Below are 27,358 nucleotides of genomic sequence, written 5' to 3' on the forward strand. Positions count from 1 at the left end.
AAAATATTGAAAAAACAAACAGAAACCCACACTGAACTTCTAGATGTGAAAACTACAATGTATGAGATGAAAAATAGCCAAATGGGATTAACAGCAGGCTGAAGTACACCACGGTTCATCATAATCAAATTGCTCAGAAAAGAGTGATAAAGAGAAAATCTTAAAAGCAGTCAGTTAAAAAAAGATAGGTTATTTACAGAGACATAAAGGAAAGGATGATATCAGTATTCTTGTTAGAAACAATGCAAATAAGACAATGGAGAATCATCTTTAAAGTAGTAAAACAAAAAAACTTCATCCTAGAATTCTATACCCAGCGTAAATGTCTTTCAAAAGCAAAGGTGAAATTTTCAGACATACCAAGCAAAAGAACCCTTCACCAATCTACCTGCATTAAAAGAAGTTTTAAAGGAAGTCCTTTGGGTAGAAGGAAAATGATTCCAAATGGATCTACACTAGGAATGAAGAATACTGGAAATAGTAACTACATGGGTGAATAAATAAGATAGTTTTCCTGTTATTTAAAACTCTTTAAAAGATAACTGACTCTTTAAGGAAAAATAACAATAATGCAGTAGGGAAGTATGACAGCAACAGCCCAAAAACTAGAAGAGGAGAAATGGAAGAACTCTATCGTAAGGTTCTTGTAATATATGTGAAACAGTATAATATCACTTGTACTGGTAGAGTAACATTGTGAAAAGTTAAAAATGTTTTCTATAAACCCTAAAGCAACCACCAAAATAACAAAATTAAGACGTATAGCTAAAAAGCCAACAAAGATGATAAAACAGAATCATAAAAATATTCAATTAGTCCAAAAGATAGCAAAAGAGGAAACAGGGAACAAGGAACAGATGGAATAAAGAAAACAAACAGCAAGATGATAGATTTAGACATACCCTATCAATAATTTCATTAAATATACAGTCTTCCCAATTAAAAAGCAAGATCCAACTACATCTGCCTATAAAAAACACACTTCAAATATAAACACAAATCAGTTAAACAAAGTACGAAGATGAAATATGCTACCCTATGCTAACATTAATCAAAAGAAAGTTGGAGTAGCTTTATTAATATTAGACAAAGTAGATTTCAGAGCAAAGCATATTACCAGGGACAAAGAAGGCCATTTCATAACGATAAGGGGGTCCAAGAGGACATAACAACCCTGAATGTTTATGCACCAAAAAACAGCCTCAAAATACACAAAACCTGATAGCATCACATGAGAAATAGACCAATCCACAATTACCATCAGGGATTTCAATATCCCTTGCTCAATAATGGATAGAACAAGTACACAATGTCCACACTCATACTCTGAACATTCCCTACATCCACAGTAAACTCTCCCAGGAAGCCTCTGAGGAAATTTATTCCTGCAGTGCTTGGTAAGCCTTTCTGGGCATTAATCATTAAAAACCACACAGAAGCCTCCTCGTTGCTGACGTCATGTCATTCCCCACAGAGAATACTAGCCACTGCTCTGAGCAGGAAATCTGACTTCTAGTTCCCGTGGGTCCACTAAAAAGCCTTGTAACTCAGCAAAATCTCAACTTTTCTTGACCTCAGTTACATCACTTACACGATGAGGGGGCTGAGCTAGGTTATGTCTAAAGTCCTTCCAGCTTTTATGGTGCCATGACTTCAACTATGTCATGAATTGTCAGCACCTCAGGAGCATCAAATCAAGTTAGGTCTTGCATTGTAAGTCCCTGTACGCCCGTCCAACTCCTCTGTGGAGAAGTAGGAGTATGTGTCGTGCTGGGATGACCCTGTGGAGGCAGCTGCCAGTGACCCTTTAACCTGCAAGGGGAATGGAAGGAGGTCGAACCTGTGAATAATGGTGCTCACAGCATTTCTCCAGATTTCTTTCTCATGGCCTTCAGTCTCCAATGCCCCCACCCCTACTGTCTGTGCTGTGCTCTGAAGCGAGCAGTGAGTCAAGACCTACCCGAGGGGGAACAGCCTGCAGAGCGGTGATGTAGTTCTCCAGAGCCAGGCGGCGGCGGTCGTTGAGCATGGCTTCCACTCTGGCCATGTGCGTCTCTACTAACTGCTGTCTCTCGTTGGCCGCTTCCTGTTCCAGAGATTCCACTTTCTCCTGGAAATGCTGACAACACAGATACAGGCACGTGTCAATTGGGAACTGAACAAGTAGGGTGAGGCAGTAAATTTAAGTCTTTTAAATTAGATGATAGGCTGTTTTATTAAAAAGTTTCATGGTCATTTCAACATTTTGACTAATTCAGCATGTTTTATGGGTTACCTCTCTTTCCTGCATTCCACCCATAACCCTAATTTCTCATTGTAAATCATTCTTTTATATGGTTGCTGGAGATTGATTTGACTAACCACAACACAGTATAAATTTATGTATTCTTGAAACTCTAAATTACATTCCATATTTAAAAAAAACTCCTCTCTTTAACTACTTTAACTAAATGACCATTATAACCTGGCGCTTTACTTAAGGCAATTTTGAGAGGAGTTCCAGTCAAAAATTCTAATTATCATGCAATTTTTGCAAAGGAAAGGAGTAGCAGAAGATTATGGCAATGAAAAATATATATTATTGATAAAAAGTAAACTGCAAGTAACAATATGAATTTTATGGAAATGAATTATTACTTGAGTTAATTGGGAGCAGATACAATGCAAGGTTTAAGCAATTCAGTTACTAGACAATGAGTAGCAACAGTGCAAGTGGATGGGAATATGAACAATCCAGCAGATGGAAAACTTGTAGACACTCAATAAACAGGGGCTGCTGGCTCATGCTGCTTGGTGGAGAACGGGTTTTACCTGGATAACTGCTTTCTTATCAGCTTTAGGCAAGTTCTTTGCTTGACGTTCTGCCTCTTCCCATTCTCTCATGACCTACAAAATGAAAAAACACTTGAATCTAAAATCACCAGTTCTTTTTTAAAATGTAGATTTAATAAGATATTTTATGGGTTTTTTCTATACTTGACATTTTAAACATTCAAAGTTATCATGTTCCATCCTATCTCAATAATATTTGACTTCTCACTAAGATGCAAACAATCTGTCGCAGTAGTATGTTAAACATAAATGTTCATGTTTATTGCAGGAATCTGGCCCTGTGAAACGAAGTTGGTCTTTTTTCTTTTCCTGAGAAATGGCTGAAAGTCATTTTATTTAATGTGCACAAATGTCAATGATTTGTAAAAGGCATATATTTCCTGATCCAGGTCTTCCAACATTAAATTCAACACACTGGTTTTAGTTTTTTGGGAAAGCAAGTTATAAAATTTCAAACTGTCTATTTTTCAAATAGTATGAGAGAAAAAGCATATATAACATTTTATGCCTGTGTACACATGCCATAAGCACAGTGCCAAAAATAAGTACATAATGGAGAAAGGAAAAGAAGACTTCTGTCGTCAGAAATGGTAGGATCCATCCCATTAAAGAACTCACAGGTAATCAGGGCCTTTTGCTGGCCAACCCACATCACGAATAGCAAAGAATATCCTAAATCCCTCTAGAAATCCCAAGAGAGTATACATTATAATGTTTTGAATGTAGCAAAAAGTATTCTTGGCAAGTAATGCTAATTTAGTAACCAGGCTAATCTGTTTTGTAGGAAAATAGAGCTTCCTCTTCTCATCTTTGATGTCCACCCAGGATTTCCTTGAGATAAGTTCATGCACTGATCCGAATGCAAGAGGAAAAGTCTGCAGCTGTGCCTGTTGTTGGAAGAAAACGATTTTACATTCTTACTACCTATGGCTGCCTTTTCCTTTTCAAGTGTACAATTTGCTGTCAAGGTGCTTTTATTTTTTAAGTGCAGCTCATACCTGAGCTAGGTAAAATAAAGAACAGAAAGATCAAGGAAGCAAAATATCGGTGCATTGACAGATGTGGACTTGCATACCTTGTGGATTTCCAAAACATGAGAGAACTTGATTTCTGTACTCTAAGAGCCTGTTATTTATCCCGAAGGAATTGATTTTTCTGACATTCTTCATGATCACATAAAAAAAAGAGGCTTGGAATAAAGCACTATTGACAGAGAAGTTCTATGAGAAAATACTACATCAAATTGCCATGTGGGTTTTTAATTAGATACTTTATTGTCTATTAGCATTAATTCATAGTATAAGATACAAGACAAGCTTCCCCACGCTGTTTTCATGAAATTATGGGGAAAATAAGATGGAATGAATTTTCTACTATATTTGAAGAGAATGTAAAAAATAACCTAAAAAGTTCACAGCAAAATCGGGGAAAATGCCCTGTTGCTATGAACAAGAACAAAATACAGAAGAAAAGAAACATATTGCCCAAGATGCTTTGGGGTCTCCAACAGTTAATAACAAAGGGCATCTGTGGGGAAGGAGCTATTGAAGACTACTTTTGCTTTATAGATGACATAAGTCTTGCAATACAAATATTTCAATTTCCTGCTTCGAGAATGTTCAGAGTGGCAGTATTCTCCTATGAATTCTTCAGAGAAAGAATCTCAAAATTGGACTGAAAGAGAAGTTAAATGTCTTAATTGGAATGTGAAAAACTGATTTCTTGTCTTATATTTAAATTTTACATTCTCCCTTTGTGTATTCAGAACCTGAACTTTCAGGTGTGAGCAGGGGAACCCACGGAATAATGATGGAGATGTATTTAGCTAACGAATTGAAAATAGGCATTCCTATAGAAATGAAATTAAAATTGTGATTTTTGGAGAAATTTAATATCTTATACCCTCACAAGTTAAACAATTCACCTGTACCACCACTCTAGCCCCACTTAGTGAAAGAGGCTCAACATCTCTCTCTGAATGATGGCTTCCACTGAGGTACACTGATAACAGATAACATTACCGCTGACGTGCAATACCACCCTGTATTAAGTGCTTTATAAAATCTGTCTCATTTAATTGATTTGTCATCACAGCCTGTGAGATCAGCCATGGTCAACTGCATTTTATGGACCAGGTTAAGATACCTGCTCAAGGTCATGAAGGGAAAAAACAGAGAAAGAAGGATATAAACCAAGATTTTTGTGGCTCTAAAGACCATACTTTTGCCCCCTATGGCCCAATTTCCCACTAAAAATTGGCAGATCCAACAAGTGAACTAAGTATTTATATTTGGTGACAGGAAAAAGGGCTGTTCCTAAGATGCTGATGCATATACTAAAAATCGTCAATCTAGAGAAAGGTCAACTTTCATTTTGAAGAACTTCATTTTAAGGATATGTTAAAACTGCTAAATTCATATATATTGTATTTATATATATTTAAATATATAATATATAAATAAGTTATGTATAATTATAGATATATTACATAATTATTATCAATATGTAATAATATAAGCATTTATAGACTGTTTAGATTCTAATAGTTGCTAGATACTATCATAACATAACAGAAATCTATTAGAGTACTCATGAGCCTCAATAACAAAAAACCCTAAAATACAGAAAAAAAACCCCTGAAATCCTCTGTATTTGTAAAAAAAAGAAATAACAAAAACTATACTAAAAATCAATTTAAAAGACTACAGCTTTTTAATTAAAAATTCTCAGGATCTGGACTTTGCAGCTGCTCCGTATATTTTTGTAAAGCAATTTTCCACTGCATGCACAAAAGTATCAGTATCATCTAGATTTATGGGTCTTCAAAGACTTGGCTGTTTCACGCAGAGAAAATGACAACTAATACATAGAGATTTAAGAGGCAGGCAAGTTCAAAGTCAAGTAGTCTCCAGAATTCAGCACCAAAGATGATGAAGATAAATGTTGATCTCAGGCATTTCACTTTCCTATAACCACGGGAATCTAGCAGACAACATTCTCTGTTCCAGGACAACATCTCTTAAGTCATCTCAGATATAGCTAATGACTAAAAATTGAGAAAATCTATCAAAACTTATATGAACTAAGTCATGAGATAAATAGATGTGCTAAAAGAACGTTATTCTAGGAGAGATCTATAATATTTGAATGGTGGAGTATTTGAAATGAGTATTCTTTTATTTTTTGAGGAAGATTAGCCCTGAGCTAACATCTGCTGCCAATCCTCCTGTTTTTGCTGAGGAAGTCTGGCCCTGAGCTAACATCAGTGCCCATCTTCCTCTACTTTATATGTGGGACGCCTACCACAGCATTGCTTGCCAAGCGGTGCCATGTCCGCACCTGGGATTCCAACTGACGAACCCTGGGCCGCTGAAGCAGAATGTACAAACTTAACTGCTGCGTCACCAGGCCAGCCCCTGAAATCAGTATCCTCAGGATCAAAATGACCAAAATATACTGGAAAAAACATTCTGAATTTGTATTAAAAAGAAAGAAAGACTATTTTAGAAAGACTATTTTGGACTAGAAAGGCTATTTTAGAAAGACTAAGTTTAAAATCCAGGTGGAGAGATAAGACATATATCAAAAAATCACTAATAAAGCTGAGGAACAAATATTTGAGATAAATGAAAAGAGCAATGACCGTCTGTCCCATTCTGAGAACTGTGAGGTATAAGGGATGGGTGAGATTGCCAACATGAAGAAGACTGGTAAGATCTTTCCAGAAGTCAATGCAGAGAGCAAACAGAAGTCCAAGATGAGTTCAGCGTACGCTGAGTGGGGTGGTTGAACAAGAACAGCAGTTTAATGTTGCCGATATGATGATGGTAGCAGCTGAGGTGGGAGAGGAAGCAAGAGGACTGGAGTCATGGAATATGTGGTTGGAGTATGAGAGTAGGCACCGTAAATGCCAAGCTAAGCATTGTGTTTATTTTTGCTATTATTCTTTTTTTGGACTTCGTTGTCCCACAAATGGATTTTGAGAGCAGTGAGATGACTCTGAAAGCTTCAGAAACAAGTACTGAGATAGGATTTAAGTTTAAAAGACATCATTGCAGGGGCAATAAGTAGGACTCATAGTCATCCTATGCTTTCTTAACCACGATTATTTATCAGCTTGTGTCTTTCCTCATGACAAGTCCCATTTTTCAAAAGAATTGGCTTTTAGGTGAAACCTCAACTATTCTATGAGATTTCTAGTTCAACTTTCTTTTAAGTTTTCATCATGGACAGAAATTAGAACTGCACATTATATTCCAGAGCCAAAGTATTATGAAAGGTTTTTCCCCCTTAAGGTTCTTTTTTTTTTAAATATTTTTAAAAAAAATTTTTCCTTTTTCTCCCCAAAGACCCTCGGTACACAGCTGTATATTCTTAGTTGTGAGTCCTCCTAGTTGTGGCTTGTGGGACACCACCCCAGCAGGGCTCGATGAGCAGTGCCATGTCCACACCCAGGATCTGAACTGGTGAAAGCCTGGGCCGCCAAAGCAGAGTGCACGAACTTAACCACTCGGCCATGGGGCTGGCCCCTGCCCTTAATGTTCTTATTTCCAAGTAGATTCAAGTACTGTGGTTACTCATCTTTAAAACAAAACAAAACAAAAAAGTAATTGTGTTGTATGTTTCTAGATACATTCATAGTCCTACATTTTAAAATATTGGTTCTATTATTATTCAGGTATGCTGAGGCCAAGGGATCAGGAGCGGACTACTTTTGAAAAGACAGTTTGTTAGATTTCCCAAGAGGAGGTAGCAGGTCATGCCATGGGAGGGACAGGGGGACACAAGGGTAAGCACCAGAATTGGTCAAGAGGCAGTGGGAGTGAGGGGAAAATGGACAGGAGTCTTTATTGTGGTTTTTGCAGGAAGGAACGAGCGAGGCAGAGTAAGCAGGCTTAGGACTGGCTAGTTTGAATAATTTTGGTGCGCTTTGGGGTAGAAGGGCTGTCTTGAGTTGTCTAGTATCTGGTTTGCGGTGAGTAGGGCAGGTAGATAGTGGCCCAGAATGTAAGAGCCTGATAAAGGAGATAGTTGGGGAGTATGGGTTTTGGATTGGTGGGTTTGTAAAGGAAAGGTGTGTTCGCAGGCCATTCATTTGCTACCTCTAGTAACTGACTAACCCTGGAGGAGCAGTCTCTCCAGGGCTAGTAAGGTCCCAGATGTCAAGTCTTCAGAAAATAAAAAGATATGATTAACGCAATCTACTAAAGACTTACGATCTTCAAAAATACATGGCAGACTATTTCGTGAGTCGTGTTTAATGTTTATCATGAGAACCTTTAAGTATTTATGCTAAATATGACGCAAATTAATCACACCTTCTGATACTTTCACAGAATATTAACGCCAAAAAAGAATGGTTGACTTTAACTTGAAAGCTTTCTTCATTCACTCACTTATGTTTCTTTAAATCTGACTTTTCCTATTGTTTTTTCACGTTCATCCTCAAGTGCATAAACTGCAAGTTGGAACAGTGACTGGCAAATACGCACTAGATACATACTTCCTGAACGAATGAATGAAGAATCTGAAAAATGGCTAAAATTCTCGGTATTATCTAACTCTAATACAACATCCAGCACCTGGTAGAAGGCATAGCTTAAATTGTCGTTGATAGTATTATATATAAATTAGCCATGTTTTGGACACAAGTTATTGGTCAACTTGTTTCACAAAGAACTGGCTTTATAAAAACAAAGTTTGCAGCATAACAAAGTGAAAAGAGTATTGTACTAGGAGCAAGAAAGGCTTGGGTTCCAAGTGCCGAGTCTGTGTTATTTATACGGCTTTGTTCTGGGGTGCGAAGCCGATCTCTTGAACTGCTATTGCATTATCTATCATTTATGGGAATTGATGAAATGATCATTGTGGTTCACTTTGCTTTTTAAGTTCCTATGAATTAGCTGCGTAGACATGTTAGGTTCAAAGTTAGAATAATTTGGTATTTAATACACACATACATCACTACTAAAGAACATTTTAAGGAATTTTAATTTACAACATCCTGGTTACAAGACTACCCTATACACAGAGTAATACAACCACTGAGAATGTTGTACACATAATTTAATTTGTGTTGACAAAATCCTACTATACTTACTATACTCGGATTTTTCCTAGGTGGCATGCTCAAGGAGGATGCAGAAAACCCCAAATTGGTACCCTTACAGCAAACATTTAAAATTAAAACATTATGTCTTTAAACATCTGGATAAAATTAAAGATCCTCACCCACCCATAGACATTCATTAGCCAACAGGCCCCTGGGACTCCCGAAGGCAGAGACAAGTCCAGATTTTCCAATATTGTAGGGCTGAAGGATGGAAGAACCACACTTACCTGGGACATCCTCTCACGGTGCTTGGCCTCCAGCCTCTCCTTGGCTTTCTGGAAATGGGCATGTTCGTTCTCATCTCCAGGGGTCTCGAGGTACTTGTCAACGGCGTCAGGCGTGCTGGCTGCTGTTGTAGGAACTATAAAGTAGAAAGGAAGGAGGTTTGAGAAGAGAAACAGAATACCCAGTCATTTCAAAGAAAGCCATATTTTTCTGTTTGTTCCAGAACAAAGAATTTAGGAAAGAAGCACATACAAGATGTTAATGCTGTTTAAGAGAACACCACGAGACATTTCACAGCACAGTAAGGATATATATTTCACCCCTTGGGTGAAGGAAATCTTGAAAGTGCAGGGTGAAGGAAAATCTTGAAAACAGTCCATTTTGCGATTATAGTATTGTACTTCAAATTCTCTGTGAAACAAGCATGCATAGAGCAAAAACAGTGGTGTTTAAAACAGACATGTTGCTCCAAATCCCTATACTTTGCTAGATTAATTTTTGTAATCTTGAAAGAAAATGATGGTATCACCAATATCAAACCTTAAGATTCATGCAAAAACCTAAGAAATCTCAAAATTAGTTTATTGCAGAATAACTGCACCTCAGAATAAAGGTAAATCCTACATTATACATTTTAAATAGCTGATTACAAAGCCATCTTTTGTGAGAAAGTCTTTGAAACACTACCAAAAGACTCATAAAGGTCAATAAATGCATTTTTGAAATCACAAAGAGACCTTTTTGCCTTCACAGATTTGGCAAGTCAACCAGTCATTATACTAGCTGTCAAAAAGAAAGTGATTTCTATTTTGAATTCTCCTAACACTGCTGAGCAATATTACTGAGTTGCAACATATATTGCTATATTATGTGGAAACAAATACCCACAAAATTGAAGCTTGTACTATAACACAAAAATGTTAAACTCATGAACTGAGTGAATTATAATGTCTATACAAGCAGTTTTCCAAAAGATCAGTAATGACTTGTGAGAATTCAGAGCATTTATGAGCTTATTAAAAAAAAATGAATAGAAAAACAGATTTTGATTTAAAGAAGAAAGCAGGGCAATGAAAAAAATGAAATTAGGTATTTTCACTATATTCTCAGGTCAAATCAATTTAAGTGTTTTATTCAAAAGAATATTCAATTATCACCAATGTCCTAAGTATTCTTCTCCAATAATCTTATTGGATTATTTGAGTATTATATTTGAGATAGAATATCCCAAAGAGGATTTGAATGAAAAGAATTTATGGCTAAGTCATTTTGAAACTAAACTCTAATGTAAATGTCTTTTACACATGCTTCAAGAAAACATCTGGAATCTTACCTATCCAGAGGCTCCAAGATTTGAACCAAAACTGGAAGGCTTTTTTGTTACATAATTAAATAATATGTTTAATTTTAAAGAGAAACATTCATTCTGATTTCTTCCCTTTTACTTCAATCACTGTTTATAATTATTTTAAAAAAAAACCAAACAGTTTAGATGTCTATCCAGATGTTGCTTTCAAGTGGAAGGAAGGAGGAAGGGTATATTCCTAGAATTTTTTTTAACATGCTTGTGTGCCCGCCCCTCCCCTCCCCCACCCTCAAGGGATTTTGAGTCAGTTGGTCTGGGATTGGCACAGGGCATGCAAATCAAAAAACATCTGCTCCCATCTTCTGTGTAGTGGACAAGGGAGAGTGTATTTCAGCAGCAAAAGGGAGAAGGAAGCAAAGAGCACAAGCTTTGCAATTAGATGAACTTGATTTGAATCACATCTTGATCTTAGTCTTTCTTAGACTAGCTGTGCCCCAGGGCAAGCAACTTAAGTACTCTAGTTTCTTCTAGTTCCAGTTTCTTCACCTATCAGGTGGTGATAACATGACAACCTACTAGGAATGAGGAGAAAGCGAGATGCCACACCATGTGTTAGTCACCCTCCAGAAAGTGTGGCCCACAGGGTACTTCATGCTCATTAGCAGTCTTCCCTCCTCCTTTGCTTCTTTTGTTGTTAGTGCTGTGGAGTTGATTCCAATTCCTGGTGACCCTGTGTACAGCAGAGTGGGACCTGCCCGGTCTTTTTGCGCCATCCTCTCACTTTCCTGCACTGTATCAGACAATGCTCTGCTGCTGTTCGTAGGGTTTTCAGGGTCCATTTTTTGGAAGAGGCTGGCCCGGTTCTTCTTCCTAGTCTATCTTAGTTTGGAAGCTCTGCTGAAATCCGTCCACCATGGATGACCCTGAAATCCGTACACCATGGATGACCCTGCTGGTATTTGAAATCCCAATGGCACAGCTTTCAGCATCACAGCAACTGGCAGCCACCACAGTAAGACAACTGACAGAGGGTGATGTGGTTCCCTGCCTGGGAAAGAAACCGGGCCGCAGTGTGAATCTTAACCATGAGACCATCAAGGCTGACTCTTTTGCTTACTATATCCTATTCAAATCTAGCGCTTATGCTAAACACGGGAAAAATGAGCTCCTTTTATTTCAAATCCAGTGAAAATGAACTACACACAGGACCATGTAGTACCACCTATAAGAAAATATGGATTTCTAAAGAAAGTCTTTGGTATAACACACATAAAAGGCTGAAATAATTTAAAACGAACCCTTAATTTTTAAGACTGAACAATAATTTCCAATTTAAAATCCTTTCTGTAGAAAAAACAAAAAAATCAAAGGTAAATTTTTTTTCTGCATAAACTCAAGCAAATAACTATGGAGGTATTTTTAACGGAATCATTTTCCCAACTTGAAACGGAAGTGGTATTTAGCATTTTAAATTTGCTTCCCAGGGTTTTAATCATTTTTTCATCTTTACTGGTACAGCTCAAAAGAGAACAAGTTAAAATTCTTCTGGCATAGTATAACCTGGCAGAATGACAAAATTAGGCAAACCATATTTTACATTTCGAACAAATGAAAATGTATAAATGTTGAGGGTGATATTCATAGATACAAATAGCCATCCGATTGTAAGTGTCGTAACCAGGGCAGGCCACCTCCCTGGAAAACTGGAATTATAAAAGTCACTATACAAGCAGGAAGGTTCTTCAACTCTTACGCAAATTTTATTGCAACTCTTTTAATGCAACTCTTATTGCAAATTTTATGGTTTTCTCCAACTCTTATGATTTTCAAGTATTGTCTATCATGTTATGCTAAAAGAGATAAACACTAAAATCTGAGTCACTGTAATCTCACTGGCCTAAACTGAAATGTAGCTTTGCAATGTTAAGAATAAAATAATAATAAAGAAATGAGCATGTGAGGTATGTTTAACAGGATTAAGAATATTTCAAGTGTTAAACCTTCTTTTTTAGGCACATGGAAATAAATACAAATACTACATTACATATTTATCCCATTTAAGCAAGAAAAGCTTCTCTTCAAGTAAATCCTTATTAGTGACCTCTGTACTTCCTCCAGTTGAAGACGTTAAGGGAAGCTGTCTCTGTTTTAATCTCTAATTAAATTTTTTTAGCCATTCATACTAACCCTCCATCTCAATTCGCAGGAGTGAGTGACATTTTTCTGTAGTCATACCAACCAGCAAACGAGAGCACTGTCCAGTCAAGGAGAGAATGATGGTACCTCTTGATATTTTAAATTGAGTTTGGTATTTCATTATCACTTCCCTGCAGGTGGTGAGGAGGAAGGGCAGCATATTTTAAGGAGGAGTTTGTACAGATAGCTCAGCTTCTATTTTTCTAATATTCCTACATCCTAAAGACACCGTCATACCAAGACTGGCTGCCATTTTGTGATTAAGTCTATGGTAGGCCATAGACATGATAATGAGGATGGTGGGCAGGGGGAGAAAACCTGGGCCCTATGTCCCTACCTTTCAAGGTGCTTCCTTTTGGGAAATAAGAGGCTCAAGGAATGTCAAGGTATGTTCTAGGGTACAAAGGAACAGGAAGCTGTATGTCACAGGTCACTTAAAACACAGGTCATTTTAACCACTTAGAAAGTGGGAATAAACTGGCTTTAGGAGGGTTTATTTTTGCTTTGTTTTCAAGCTACTGCAAAGTAGTTTATCCTGTTGAGACACCTCTGAGGTTCCTTAGGTCCTGTGATGTGGGCTCAGATTTCCAAGTTGGCCAAATAATAATAGCATCTATTCATGAGCATCTACTGTGCTAGGCACTTCAGATGTGCTCTCATTTCATGTGGGAGAAGAGAAAATTACCCTATTCCATATAATGCATAGAGGGGAAATACTATCATTTAACATAGTCACTCTCACATCCCCAGGCACACACAAATGAGTCTGAATTTAGGATTAGGTAAACCACGAAGAGGCTCTGAAGTTAATATTTAGAGCAGTAAAGGGCTAACTCATTAACATGTCCGGGGCACTGGAAAGGGTTTTGTTTTGCTAATGAACAACATGAATTGGCAAAAAATATGCTTTGTTATGATGTCTCTCAGCCTATTTTCTATCAAATGGCTGTCCTTGCCCTGAATGCTATTTGTTAAATGACCTCCAACTGATGTTCAGCAGAAGCAGGGTCATGAAAGAGGGGTCAGGTGAAAGAGCCCACAGAACGTGAACTTGAATGATCTTTTTGCCTTCAGCCCCTGCTGCAGTCCAACATGCTCATTCATGCCTTCTGCAAGCAAGCTCCCTCGGCATATTCACCTTTCTGCAGAAAACTAGACTTAAAACTCAGGGTTAAACATCTTTAGCTCTAGGTTTTGACCTCAAGCTGCCAAGTCATGAGCGGTACTCCCACCATCACATTTATGGGCTTTTCACTTTTCAAATAACCTTCATGTTGACTTTCTTAGTTCAGTCTCCTAACAGGCTCGCAGAATCAAGTGAGATGTACACCTTTTAATACTGAGAATGGGTGTCTAAATGTAATACCAAATGAGAAAGTGCAACAGAAAAGGAGTTTCAATTCACAGCACATTACTGCCTCAAGGTGAACATTCCACTTCCAAAAATTTCCTGGCATTCTGGATGACTAATGCTTTCGATATAAGCCTCATTCTTTGTTTTGGCAACCCTGGGAGGTCAGAGATAAGTGAGAAGCTGAGACAGCAGCTTGGATGTAGACCCTGCTGCCTTGTGTGTGCGTGTTCATTCTTGTACTCAGCCATTCCACACAACTATTACAGCCCCTAGTACACGTGAGGCGTATGGGAGACACCAAGGAGCAAAACAAAGACCCTGTCCTCGTGGAATTATATTCTAGCAAGAAAAACAACCACCACACACATGCAAAAACACAATGATAAATCACTTTGTTACAACATGATTTGTATTATGGAGAAAAAGAAAAAGAGAGCAGGGTTAAGAAGAAACAGGACTGCTGGGGAAGGGGGCAGAGAGCCTATAGTAGTAAGTAGGTGCCCGGCTGGTCTAATTGAGAAGGTGACATTTAGACAAAGAGCTGAAGCCCCACTTCCCAGTTATCTGCTGGAAGAACATGACAAGAAGATGAAGAAACTGGTACAAAGGCCCTAAGAGGTGAATGAGCCTGGAAAATTCCAGAACGAGCAAGGTCAGTGTGGCCAGCGCTGAAGAGGCAAGGGAGAGAGTAGTAAGAGAGGCAGAAAGAAAATGGGGGACAGATCAAGAAGGGGCTTGAAGTCCGGGTAAGGACTGTGAGGAGCCACTGTGGGTTGTTTTGAGGAGGGGAAAAATGTGAGTGATGTGTTTTAAAAGGATCACCCTGTGTGCTAAGCGACAATTTTAAGAGTAAAAGATAAAGATGAGGGTGGCTTGGAGAAACAGCAGGGAGGTGGTGAAGAGTTTTCGTGGAAGGTCCCCACATATGACACCCACCCCTACCCCAGCAAGAGAAGGATCACAGACCCACTTCTTTCTCTCCTCACAAAACTCTGTTACCTAAACCATAGGTGACCAAATACTAAGGGAGACATTGTTTTCACATATCTGTGAGGGTTCATTTCGGTTTTAATAACGATGCACCAATGCTTGTCAGAGCACTTCTTCTTCACATGGTATCTACTCTCTTAGTACCTGCCAAAGCTCTATTTTTGGGGGTGGGGGGAGCAGGTTTGCTTTCTGTTCATTAAAAGTCCTGGTGCTGGATCCAACATCTCATACACCACCATCACTGGGGACATGAGGCCAAAGCAACATTTCCATTCTTGCATTTCCCCTGAGGAAACTTCATAATTTTAGGGAATTTACTTCAAAACAAGGTGAAAACTGGTATTATCTTCAGAATGTGGTAGAAATCATTCTTCTTGCCCATTTGGAGGATCTCAGTATCAGAGATACCAGCTAATTTAACTGTATGTGCACCAAATAGTCATTTTGATTCTGACTGTATAGTCACTGCATACTAGTGCATTTCATATTCACACTAAAGACAGCAAGAGTGTGGAGTCAAAAAGAGACACATCGTGAAAAAGTGCTCCCATCATTTTGATATTTGTTTGTTTCCTCAATCTCTAGGGTGACTAATTTTACAGTCGTAATGGGTTCAGGACGCAAGAGGAGGAATAACCTCGCTTTCAAACAGTAACAACTGCGACCATCTACACCAGGCCATGAGGCAGAGTGGTTCCCTAAATAGAGGCCCGTGAATGGCATTTAGTTGATATACTGTTAGATTCTAACAAGAACACTTGGTTAGTCTCCTTTCATCAGCAGAAAGGCAATTTATCTCTATAGCATTGACAACAGAAGATGAAAGTAAATTAAGACCTATATAAGTCATGGCCTTACCACTGAAAATGCTATTTTCTACAGAGCTAGTAATACTGTCACTTGAAATGGCTATGATTTATATGAGAGGTGGCAATGAGGATAATTTATATATAGGTGAAATACAAACCTGTAAAGAAAGATTTTATGTGAAAATTTAATCTCAAAACATGGCAGAGCTTGCAGACTGCAACCCTAACTTTAAGAAAAGGAAAAAAAAAGTCTCTCCATTTCTCTCATTCCAAAATAATTGAAATCCCTAATGGATTCTCAACTCAAATATTTATCACTCTGAGTCCTAGTTAGAGGAGCCATTTATACTGTGAAAATAAAGTTTGTGATCCTTAAATGTGGTATCAGACTCTTTAAAAAAAAAAAGAACAAAGACACTTTCCCCTGACATGTCCTTGATCACACTTATTTTATAGTCAGTGCAATCACAGCTGGCAGACTATCAATGCGATGTGCGGACATAAGGTAGTAAAAATGTAATCTATGCTGTGTTTACTCTAGTCAAGCTACATTTCTTTTTTATGTCTTATGGACACGTACTGATGTGGGAATTTTGTGAAATACATGAAATGAGTGTGAAAGAATAAATGCTGGTGTTATTTTTATTAATATCTAGATCCTACACAGCACAATGCACCAAAATTTAAAAGCATCTTCAAGTCTGATTCTAAAAAACATACGTGAAGCAACAGCAATAATAACTGGCATCTAGAATGTCTTAACCTTCAGTTATTGTTTTTTGTCAATTTGTCGGAAGCTACTCTCAACTTCACTAATGGTGGATCATAAAGGGATGACCTGTCACAGTTGCTCAACACTCAACAGACGAGTTCAAAAAGTCAAAATCTTCAATATTGCCCACTTTCATAGAAATTGTGGCCGTAAAAGCCAGATGTAACTGTTAACCTCTATGGAGGTCTTAAGGATAAAACCAATTTCATTTTACTCTGGCCCTTCACAGCAATCTTTTCCCACACTTGTATATTTCATTTTATATTATTGTTTAATTCCATCACATACTTGGGTCTCGTCTCATCTCATCAACAAAACTGGCAAGTGACTGAAAGCAGGGTATTTGGTTTACTTTGCTGGTGTCCCTCAAAATAACAAGCTTAGCAAAAGCATATTCTGGGCTCAAAAGTAACAGCTTTTTAAACCAAGGGATGGCTTACTGGTCTGTTTTTGTAAACAAATGTTTTATTGGATGGAACATAGCTGTATCTATTCATTTACCTCTTGTCTTTGGCTGCTTTCATGCTACAAATGATGAGCTGAATACTTATAACAGAGACCACATGGCCTGTGAAACCTAAAATATTGACGATCTTGCCTCATATGGAAAATTTTCGCTGACCCTTTAATTAAACTATCTACTTACTCTTCTTGGAAATAGTTAAAGAGCAAAGCACATATACAATGAGCATTTTTTTACTGTCCTTAGTAAATTTTTTTTTTAAATGCTAGTTTGCTGAGCAAATCAATTCTTTTCAGTCTTAGGGTTTCTCACTATGATAGCTCAGGGGAAAAAGCCATTCTTTTTATCTGATCATTTCTGGATACCAAAGATGTGGCTTCTCATACTTGCCAATCTAATAGATTTTACTGGCACTGATGTGACATGTAATTTAATGCACCACCACATCTTTTAATGCTTTTAATTGTTTTAAATAATGCTTGGCAGTTTCATAAAAATATCAGTTCCATTACTGTTAAGAGAATGTATTAATGGGAACTAATACTTGCTATTGCACAATTGGAAGAACAAGTACAGTGTGATTAAGAACAATGGTTCAATTCTGGCCAAAGACAAGATAGCCTTGGCATTATGACAGGATATGACGACTCTGGGGCTAAGGTGGAACATGCCATTCAAAAGTCACACAATGAGTCAGGTACAGTTTGCAAACTGTGAGCTTCTGAGGCAACAATCTTAGAACTTGGGGGTGGTGGTTTGGTCTTATTTGATATGTCCCAATTCTTTGTATATTCTCTGGAAGTGTACTATTCTATTCTATTCTATCTGGGCCATTCTGATGGGAACAGAAATCAATCTTCACCCCTTCCCCAATCCTGCATGAGGCTAGACTTGAACCTCTGCAGAGACCCTATGGCCATAAACATGATCCCAAAATACATCCTCGATGCCCAAGTAAGCTGTGTAGCAAGGCTATGTGGCCTCTCCACAGATGGTCCTTCTTTAGCATATGCTGGGATTCCACGAAACTGAGGTGAAGCAGACAGAGGACAGGGTGGCACACAGGTGAACCAGGCACTTCCAACCCAGGGGACTGCTGCTTTATTCTCTGCTTCTCTAGCAGCACTTACGTTAGAGCAGAAAATCGAAGAGACCTCTAATACTGCAGTCAGAAGAGCAACAGCAACTTCTGCCTTAACTTGTAAATACTGAGAGCTAGAATAGTGGTCTGAAGAATTCAATTTCTTAAACATATGTTAAGAATTGGAGGCTTCTAACACCTTAGCATGCCCTAAGTTTATGGAAAGTCTACCTATTTACACCAGCTTAGCTATATTTCTGAATCACATGTGGGCAAACTACTAGTCTAGATCAGAGGTTCTCAGCCAAAGGTGATTTTGCCCCTCAGGGTACATTTGGCAAAGCCTATAGACATTTTTAGTTATCACAGCCAGGGTGCTGTTACGGGTATCTGGTGGGTAGTGGCCAGGGAGGCTGTTAAACATCTTCCGTGCACAGGACAACACTCACAACAATCTGGCCCCACATGTCACTACTGTTGAGGTTGAAAGACCTTGGTTTAGATGTTGTTTGTGTCATAATTCACTGCAAGTGAAGGATCCAAAGATGGGTCATTTGTCATTCTCTTTGGCCAGACCCCTTGGTGCAGTCAGCTGACTAAAAATTGGTACGATGCTCTTTGTGATATGAAATGCCATTAAGGACTTGGTCTGTTTGCCTTCTGAGATGAAAGAAAAGATTATCATACTCTCATATTTGAAACAATCAATAAATATTTACATAGCAATTTTACTGTTCAAAAGCACTACACTGGGCAGAATGAATGTGAAACTTTTGCATTGTCCTAAACCCAAATGGGCAGACACAAAATGAATGTCAGAGACAACTCAGGTCTCCCAAGAAACTTTATCCCAAATGGCAATGGATTTTTTTAAAGGATTCAAATCCATAAGTTTATGAGTAAAATGAAAGCTCTTAGCCTCATGTCTCTATCTTTTCTATTTGTGGTTTAGGTTCTTATCTATGATGACAAAACCAAAACAAAAATCAGTGTCCCTTAAAATTGCAATACTCAAAATTGGCTTTTTTATGACAAAGATTTAAAATCTAGAAATGTGTAATTGTAATAATGTCTTGACAAGAAAATTATTGTATTTGTAAAGCAGACTATCACATATTTTCTCCATATATATAATCTTATATCAGTTTAACTGAAGAGCTTTTTCTATCTCATTTCACATATATTACTTGACTAAAAGCAACTCAGATTGAGAAACCCATAAAACCACCCACCTTTGTGAAAAGAGATATCCTCCAACTAGCCCTAGGTTGGTTACCTAGGTTGGTGGAGGAGCGGAGTGCAAGTACAAGTTGCCCAATCAAACGGGCTTGCTCTCCTTTCTAGCTTGGTTCATTTTCTCTGACTCCCGTCTGCGATCTGCACTTGACCTCCAGATGACCATGGCTTTTTCAATTCAAATGTGCAGCTTTGCTATAAATAAGATAGCATAGCTGCACAGGCTATAAATAACTAGAAATTATAGACTTTCTCCAGTCTGTTTGTACGAGCACTGCAAAACCCTTCACTTCCTATGATTGAATAGTCTCTGTAGGTAGACAAGAAAATATAGCTGCCAAAATCACCTCACCATTCTAGAAGGGAAAGGTGTTTACATTACAAGTAGATTGAGAAAATTACTGGGAAAGAGAAAATGACAAGAGATTTTCAGTGTCTGTTTGGAAGAGTTGAGGAAGCAAGTACTTCATGAAAATAAATTTATCAAATGACGATGCTCATTTCTATTAATTCACAAAAATTAAAAAAATCCTTTTGTATGCTAAAATGAAATGAAACAAAGTAAAAATAGTTATTGTTTTGTAAAAGGGTGGGAAAGACATTTAATTTATTGATGCATGCTATATTCATGGTATTTAGGAAAAAACGTTTTTAATATTCTTTGTCCACTTTCCACTATTTTCTGTATTTTTATGATGTACTTCTAAACCTCAAATATCATTTTCCTAACCTCAATGTCAGAACCAAATTCTTGGCCATTTGGAGTGTGGAGCATAGCCACAATATCATTTAGGTTTCAAATCTGGTCCTGCCACGTTTGACGGCTGGGGACAAGTCACTAGGCTCTTTAAGCCTCATTTTGTTATATGCACAAAGGAAATGAGGAAAGTGCCCACAAAGTAGTTCTGAGAAAAATAAATGATCTGTGAAAATGCCTGATAAAATGCAACACCTCCCACAGATCAATGCACTATCAATTCTAATATCTAGAGTTTTTCCAAGTACTTCTGTGTCTGCCCACTTGCCACACTTTCAATGTTCTCAGAAAATAAGTTTTTTCATAATCGCAGGGAACATGTTTATTGTGGTACAAACCACATCCTTCAAAATGTTATACATAATTTTAATGAATTTGAATCATAAAGAGGCCATTAAAAATTTTATGGTTTATGATGAAATCTTTTGCAAATTACATAATTTTCCAACTATCCTTTAATCTTTTTAAAAAAAACATATAAATGGTTTCATCAATTTTAAGACTAGATTTTTTCAGACTAATATGGATAAATGTTAATTTTCATTATATCTAAGCTATAACTGAAACCGTGTCTCTTCATCCAGCAACCACGAGCCGCAACAGTATATATCATTTCTAACCTAATACCGGATAAATCTATTTCTGGTTATAATCCAAATTTAAAGATGAGTATTTGTGTGTTCGACACCACATTTTTAAACCAAGCTAGACTGATTTGCCAACTGAAATCATCACAAAGCACAGAAACTGTAAGGTAGGTTGATATAACATTTCCTTACAGGAAGGTCTTTTTCTGCATCTTAATGATAAAATCAGAAGTTGGGCATCTTGGTCCACTGGTGTACAGTCAGGGAGAGGAGGAAGAGGTAGTCCTGAATTCTAATAGTGACCTTTCACTTCCTAAAGCATAACAGCTGTCTTATAAGACACATAATTGAAGCCTGTGCATATGCATTAGTCCATGTAGTTAGTACAATGCATGCATATTAAATGTTTTTCTGGGAAACAAGTCACTTATATACATGGCCTCTCATTAAATCGTGGCATCTTGTTAGCTTTAGGAAATAAAATAGTGACGCCAAATAAAATACAATACTAACGTTTATATACAGTATTTTATAGAACCACATTAAATAAATAAAAAAAACTGATCAGAAATAGAAGCTTAGTTGATGTTCTTAGCCTGACATCTGAAGTTATCTGGCAAAATCAGACATAATTACAAGTAAGGCAATGAAAATAAACATTTTATTAAAAGACAGGTGTTCAAGAAACACAAAACCATGCAAAGAAGGTGATGATGCTGGAGTTAGAATCCAGCCATGCATTGTACACCTCCCCTCCCTCAAGTGAATTACAACATACGTTTAACAGGATCTTGGGGAAGAGGTTCCTGGGGAGTCTTGAGTAAACTTTGGGACACTATGGAGAAAATAAGAGAGCATGACTAAAAACAAAAATAGAAACATGGGAATGAGGGGTGAAACTCACTCACACAATTCCATTGACCAAAGGAAAAGACAGAAACAAAAAGATTGAATTGACAACAAAAACCAAACAAATATCCTGAGTTTTGGCCCCAGCATGGAACCAGAGTAAACATATAAACCTATTTCCACAGCGACGTCCTAGGATGCTGGATATTTTGTCTCCGACAGTACATCCAAGTGCCTTGTTGACGGATTTCTTACTCCTATTTTCCCTCCTTGGTCCCAAGCATCACCAATTCCCATCCATCCGTTGTTCACAGCATCTCTATTCGCTTCACACATTCGTGGTACGGCCTCGGGCTCTATTTATTGAGGATTTATTCTCCACTTACATCTGTCCACTATTCTAACTAACCTTCAGCCTCTCAGGTTTGCCTTCTTGATACATTATTCTGTAACACACCTTCCTGGAAACGAAGTACTGCCCAGCTTGCCCATTACACCTTTCTTGGGAGCATCTTCCTTCTGCAAATCTCTCAACAAAGTGTGTGCCATCAGGAGCACCCCCAGAGGCTCCATCTGACCTGCAGTGCCCTCTGCTCTTGATTCCAGCCCAAGTCAAATCAAACCAATCAAACAGAGAAGGTGTGAGTAGTGGGGAGAGTAGTAGGGGTTTTTTGGGGAGGGGTAATTTCTGATTCTCAAGGCAAATTCGTCATTGCTATTAATTTTTAAAAACCCTCTTTTTATTATATATATCTATACACACACACACACACACACACACTCACACACACACACACCACACATATATATACACATACACATAGACATATTTATATTCCCAAAACTAAATCTAAGTCAGGGAAAGGGAGAAAAAAATTGGAAATCTACCAGGAAATCTCCCCCAGCAGCTAAACCAGTTAGAATCACTCTAACAAAAGCCCTTTGTTCAAGAGGCTCCAGGCGACAGAATCGCCTATTGTTTTCCATGTTACCTGACTTAATTAACATCTTTGTTTGAAACTGAAGAAAGCAGTCTTTTGAGCTAGACACTGCAATCATCCAATCAGAGCCAGAAAAGAAGCCCCTGGGGTTACCAATTCCTACACCTGTTCTCACAGGCTCGGAGTGGAGTCATGGCTTACACAGGAGACCAACAGGAACTTTTCCATTAGATTCCACTTAGATACTGGGCTTCACAATAGAATGTCTTAATGATGCAGGTACTTTTGCTGTTTTGCATAATCCTATAATCATACCGGAAAACAATTCATCTAATTCCTAGGAATCCAAGGGAGGAAATGGTGTCTGTCACTCTCACAAGAACAAGGAGAAAAGGCAGGAGTCGCTCAAAAAAGAAACACACAATTATTGTTTTATCTTTAATTTATCAAGTTGAGAAATTGAGTAGTTCAAACTTCCTACTCATAAAAAATAAAGTAAAATAAAATTGGGAATTTAGCGTGGAAGGCTGTGAAGAACAGAAGCCCCATATGTCTGTGCATCGCCTCCTGAGAACTACTTCTGTGGAAAAAGTTTCAACTCAAATTTAGGTCATCATGACTTCATTTATTTATCCCCCAGAGTTATGAAAAGCTTAAAGTTCAAGAGAGGAGCCTTTGAAAATGATATTCCCTGAGCCTTATGTCATGGAAGGTTTCTAATGTTGAGTTTTTTCTTCTATCTATTTCCAAGAGAAGATATGAAAACTCGACATTGCAAATGTCTATGTGTGAGCTCAGGGGCCACGGGGTCATTTCTACCCTGTGGCGTTTGAAATGCATGTGCTCAATTCAATCACATTCCCTCGCCACCACAATAAAAGTCACGTATTATGAAATAACTTAAAAGTACTCATCATAGCAATCCGCCTTGCCAGTCCACCAAAGCTCCATCAGCCAGGCTTCGAGTGGTCAACCTTATTTGCACACGAAGTGCACATGCACAGACCCGAACACATATGTACGCAGACAAACACATAAGAATACATTTGCAGAAACAGCCGAGAAAACAAAGCAGCAACTCCAGCTTGGTTTAAGGAGAAGCACTCAGAGGACCCTAGAGATTGCAAGACGTATGCATCACAGCTAGTAAAAGAACACATCTGTGGCCATGCTTTATTAGAGAAAGAGGGAGATGTGCGCTCACGATTGAACATACCGGAGGAGACGCCCGGCAATTAGAGAAATTGACAGAAATGTGGTTAGTGGTAGCAACAGACCCATTCCCGTTAACCAGGAAAACCAATCTGTTACAAAGAGCAGAGTCAGTGGCGAGAAAGACGAAAGGTGGCCAGGCTGGAGGAAGGTCCACTTACTGACGCTGCCACACACGGCCATGCAGTACTCTTCTGTGTCAAAGTTGTTTCGGTTGCCGCCACATCCGCCGTAAAAGAATGGGGCGCACTTCCCTTCAGTCACATCAAAGTACCAGCGGGAGATCATTGCTCGGCATGGCCCCGTCTCGGCTTGTTCAGAGCACACCTCTAATCAGAGGAGATGTGGGGAACCACATTTAGCATGAAAAGGCACGGGCTCGCTGTTCATGTACACATGTTTACTTTTCTTACGCATTAGCCCTCCCAGTGGTAACTCGGGCTGGGTTTATTAGCAGCATCTGCCAAACATTTACTGAGGAATTTAATTACCTACCAGGAGTTTTAGAATTACCTCTGAAACAAAGCAGGGCATTCTCGGCTGGTTTAATGAATGTAGCTCTCAGTAGTAATAAAAGGATTCCAGCTAGAGGTGAACAGATCTTTTAGCTGCTTTTAGATTAATATTAGATGCCTCAAGGTGTCTGCATATCAAAACATTTCTTCACTATAAAAGATAAACTTCTTTTAAGATAACTTCTAATCAGCTTTAAAGGTAAAAGGATTGTGTCTGGTTATGATGCAAAAAATTTAACCTCTCACAAACATCTGATTGTTTTCCTTAATAAACGATTGCCTGGACTTGAAGCATAAAATAATTACACATAGTTTGAGTGTGATCCCGTTTTCAGAGAGCCAGCTTGTCCACTGACTGACTATATTTGAAAACATACGGAATATCTGTAAGTGCGCCTTACGGTCGATTACATGAACTCTTTAATTAAAGACAATTTTTGATTTTATGTTTACCAGTCTCTTGGACAATAATGTCCCAAACAATAAAACACAGTTAACCAACTCTAATTTGTTAATACATACCATGCATTGTTTTACATTAAAACATATCTTACCTGTCCACATGCTTTGCCACCCTCCTCAAGATCAGTTTCATAACCCTGTCCGATTCCATTTGTAAAGTCACCGTGATTAGAATAAGGACTCTGCCTGCTATGTATATGCCATTTTTCTTAGAAGTAAAACAATTCTCCCTCTGGGTTTCTGCCCTGCCTTACCTAGGCTTATAGAGATGCCCTAGCACACACAGACGTCTTGCTCATTCTTAGTTTTAGAAACATGCCAGGGGAAAGCACCATTCTAAAAGACAGAAGTCATGCACAACCGAGAGCTTCCAAATTAGGAATATTCAACAGAATGATTCTAATCAATCACTCCAAGACAGAGATCCACAATGTCAATGTAAAAGGGAATTACTATATTACTTCCCTCTGCACACCACTCACTGCTCCTTCCAACTGAGGCAAAGATGTGATGGCAAAACCATGGTAATAAACACCTGCTGCCATCATGATGGTGTTTAACAGAGTAGGGAAAGACGGTCAGCATTGAGTCCAGAAGCTGAGTGTCAAATCTGCAGGAGAAATGCCCTGTGTAAGAGATATCTAAGATGATTCTTGCTCTCTTTAGATGGTTTTCAGATGGAAACATCTGGCTCCAGAGCATCAAGGTCAATGTCACCCATCATTACGGTCAGCTCATTCAGGACAGTTGCTTTGAAAAGTCCACGCTCACCAAGCCATGATGTGTTTTTAGTTAGCTTTCTGCATAGAATTCTCCTTTATGAGGAAAATCTGCCAACCTGTTGACACAATATCCCATCCACTTAGCAATTTGATTTATCCCCCCCAAATTAAAGGACTAGCATTCTAACTTATAAAGGGTAAATTACTTTTGGAGGGTCTGATCATCTCTGAGTTACTGACACAGCAGCTTCTGGGCTGTAGAGCTAAAGGCCCCAGATGTGGGGTCCCCGCCAACCACAGCCATCAGTGGTCTCCACTCCCCGATCTTATCTTCAGTTGTAATAAACACCTACAGGTTGGCTTTTCCCTCCTTCTCTGCATCTCCCTCACCAATTTGTACATGTCCATGTGACGTGCTTTTTCTTATTTCTAAGACATGATAATACTCATCATTAATTTCTTCCTCGGGCTGTAGTATTTCCAACAAGACTACAAGGTAATGGTGTCTTCTGAGCTTACACTGTGGATGGAGTTGGGACTGGAGTTACAAATGGCCACTGCCACCGCGGAAGACACAGAATACCTTCACCCCATCGCACAACCCTAGGTCACAGGAGCATGGGCAAAAAAACTCACCACACCCCAACAGTTCACAGTGATCCTCACATTTTATACCTCTTAGAGCACCAAATAGGTGTCTTCTGATACTTGTCTGCCATAGGCCCTTTGGCACACATCACAGCTACACAGGGGCAGGAAACATGTCTTTATGATATCTGCCATGTACTCAATAAAGTGGTAGAATTTCAGCTGGGCACAAGTTGAGTAACGATATGAAAGAATGACCATCAATGCAGATTATCCATGACAGGTATTTGCTCCTGTGTGGGACCTAGGAACAATTTCTTACTTCTGATACAGGCAAAACCTCCCAGTCCAGAAATGACATTACAACATATTGTTGTTTTCCTACACTGAGTGAAACATAATGGCACATTATTTTATTTTATTCATTTTATTTTTCTTCTGCCTCATTCTAAACAGCTACCAAACCCTTCTGCTATACAGCTAAATTCGTAGAGCACCAATCAACAAGAAGCATTCAGGACTCAAAATCCAGTTACATGTCAACTAAATAGAATAAACTACATGATGAGCCAGTAATTCTTGTTAGAGTCTCTAGTTTTAAGAGTCTTGACCCATCAATCTGAAAAGGCAAAAATAAGAGTGACGTAATCTCCATTTGGGACACGTTTTGTTGTCTTTCCTGACATTAGGGCTGCTGCACTCCTGACACTGAATGGCCCCAAATAGTTTCATGACTTTGGTGTAAGTGGACACAATGAGGATGAGTGATCAAATCTCATGGTACTCACACAATGATATATGAGATAACGTGATTAGAGTTGGTATGATAGTGTATGATAATCCAATGCCAAATACATATGTATCGAGGAGTAGACATATGTGAACCTAAAAGAACAGGAGTGATAATGCGTGTCTGCCACTTTCGAACCTCTCAAAGACAAATACCCTGTCCAGCTGGTTCTGATCTGTTGACATGGAAGAGCACATTCCAGCTGCTCTGGAGCTAGCACGGACATGCAAGAATGGGTACCCTCCAATCATCAGCACTGTTGATCAACCATCAACGGTATTTCTTTCTTTCTTTCTTTCTTTTTATTGGTGAGGAAGACTGGCCCTGAGCTAACATCTGTTGCCAATCTTCCTCTTTTTGCTTGAGGAAGATTGTCACTGTACCAATCCTCCTCTATTTTATGTATGTGGGATGCTGCCACAGCATGGCTTGATGTAGGTCTGTGCCTGGGATCTGAACCCGTGAACCCCAGCCCACTCAAGTGGAGTGAGTGAACAACCACTACACCACCAAGTTGGTCCCAACCTGCCACTTCTCATCACTTTCCTTCTGGCTGTGA

General features: G+C 38.5%; 1 protein-coding gene across 7 annotated transcripts in view; it reads right to left on the minus strand.

Moving 5' to 3' along the window:
* Positions 1-27,358, minus strand: part of APP (amyloid beta precursor protein) — a 254,045-nt gene that overhangs the window by 74,163 nt on the left and 152,524 nt on the right. For 3 of the 7 annotated variants that reach the window (XM_008514147.2, XM_008514146.2, XM_070597246.1), the window contains exons 7-11: positions 23,884-24,051; positions 21,499-21,555; positions 9,172-9,305; positions 2,812-2,886; positions 1,961-2,119 (exon numbers count right to left, since the gene is read on the minus strand). In XM_008514147.2, coding sequence (XP_008512369.1) covers positions 1,961-2,119; positions 2,812-2,886; positions 9,172-9,305; positions 21,499-21,555; positions 23,884-24,051 — 593 coding nt within the window. The remainder of the gene's footprint in view (positions 1-1,960; positions 2,120-2,811; positions 2,887-9,171; positions 9,306-21,498; positions 21,556-23,883; positions 24,052-27,358) is intronic. The other 4 variants (XM_008514149.2, XM_008514148.2, XM_008514152.2 and 1 more) reach the window with 2 other exon arrangements.

The sequence above is a fragment of the Equus przewalskii genome, chromosome 27, assembly GCF_037783145.1.
Source record: "Equus przewalskii isolate Varuska chromosome 27, EquPr2, whole genome shotgun sequence".
NCBI classification, from domain to species: Eukaryota; Metazoa; Chordata; class Mammalia; order Perissodactyla; family Equidae; genus Equus; species Equus przewalskii.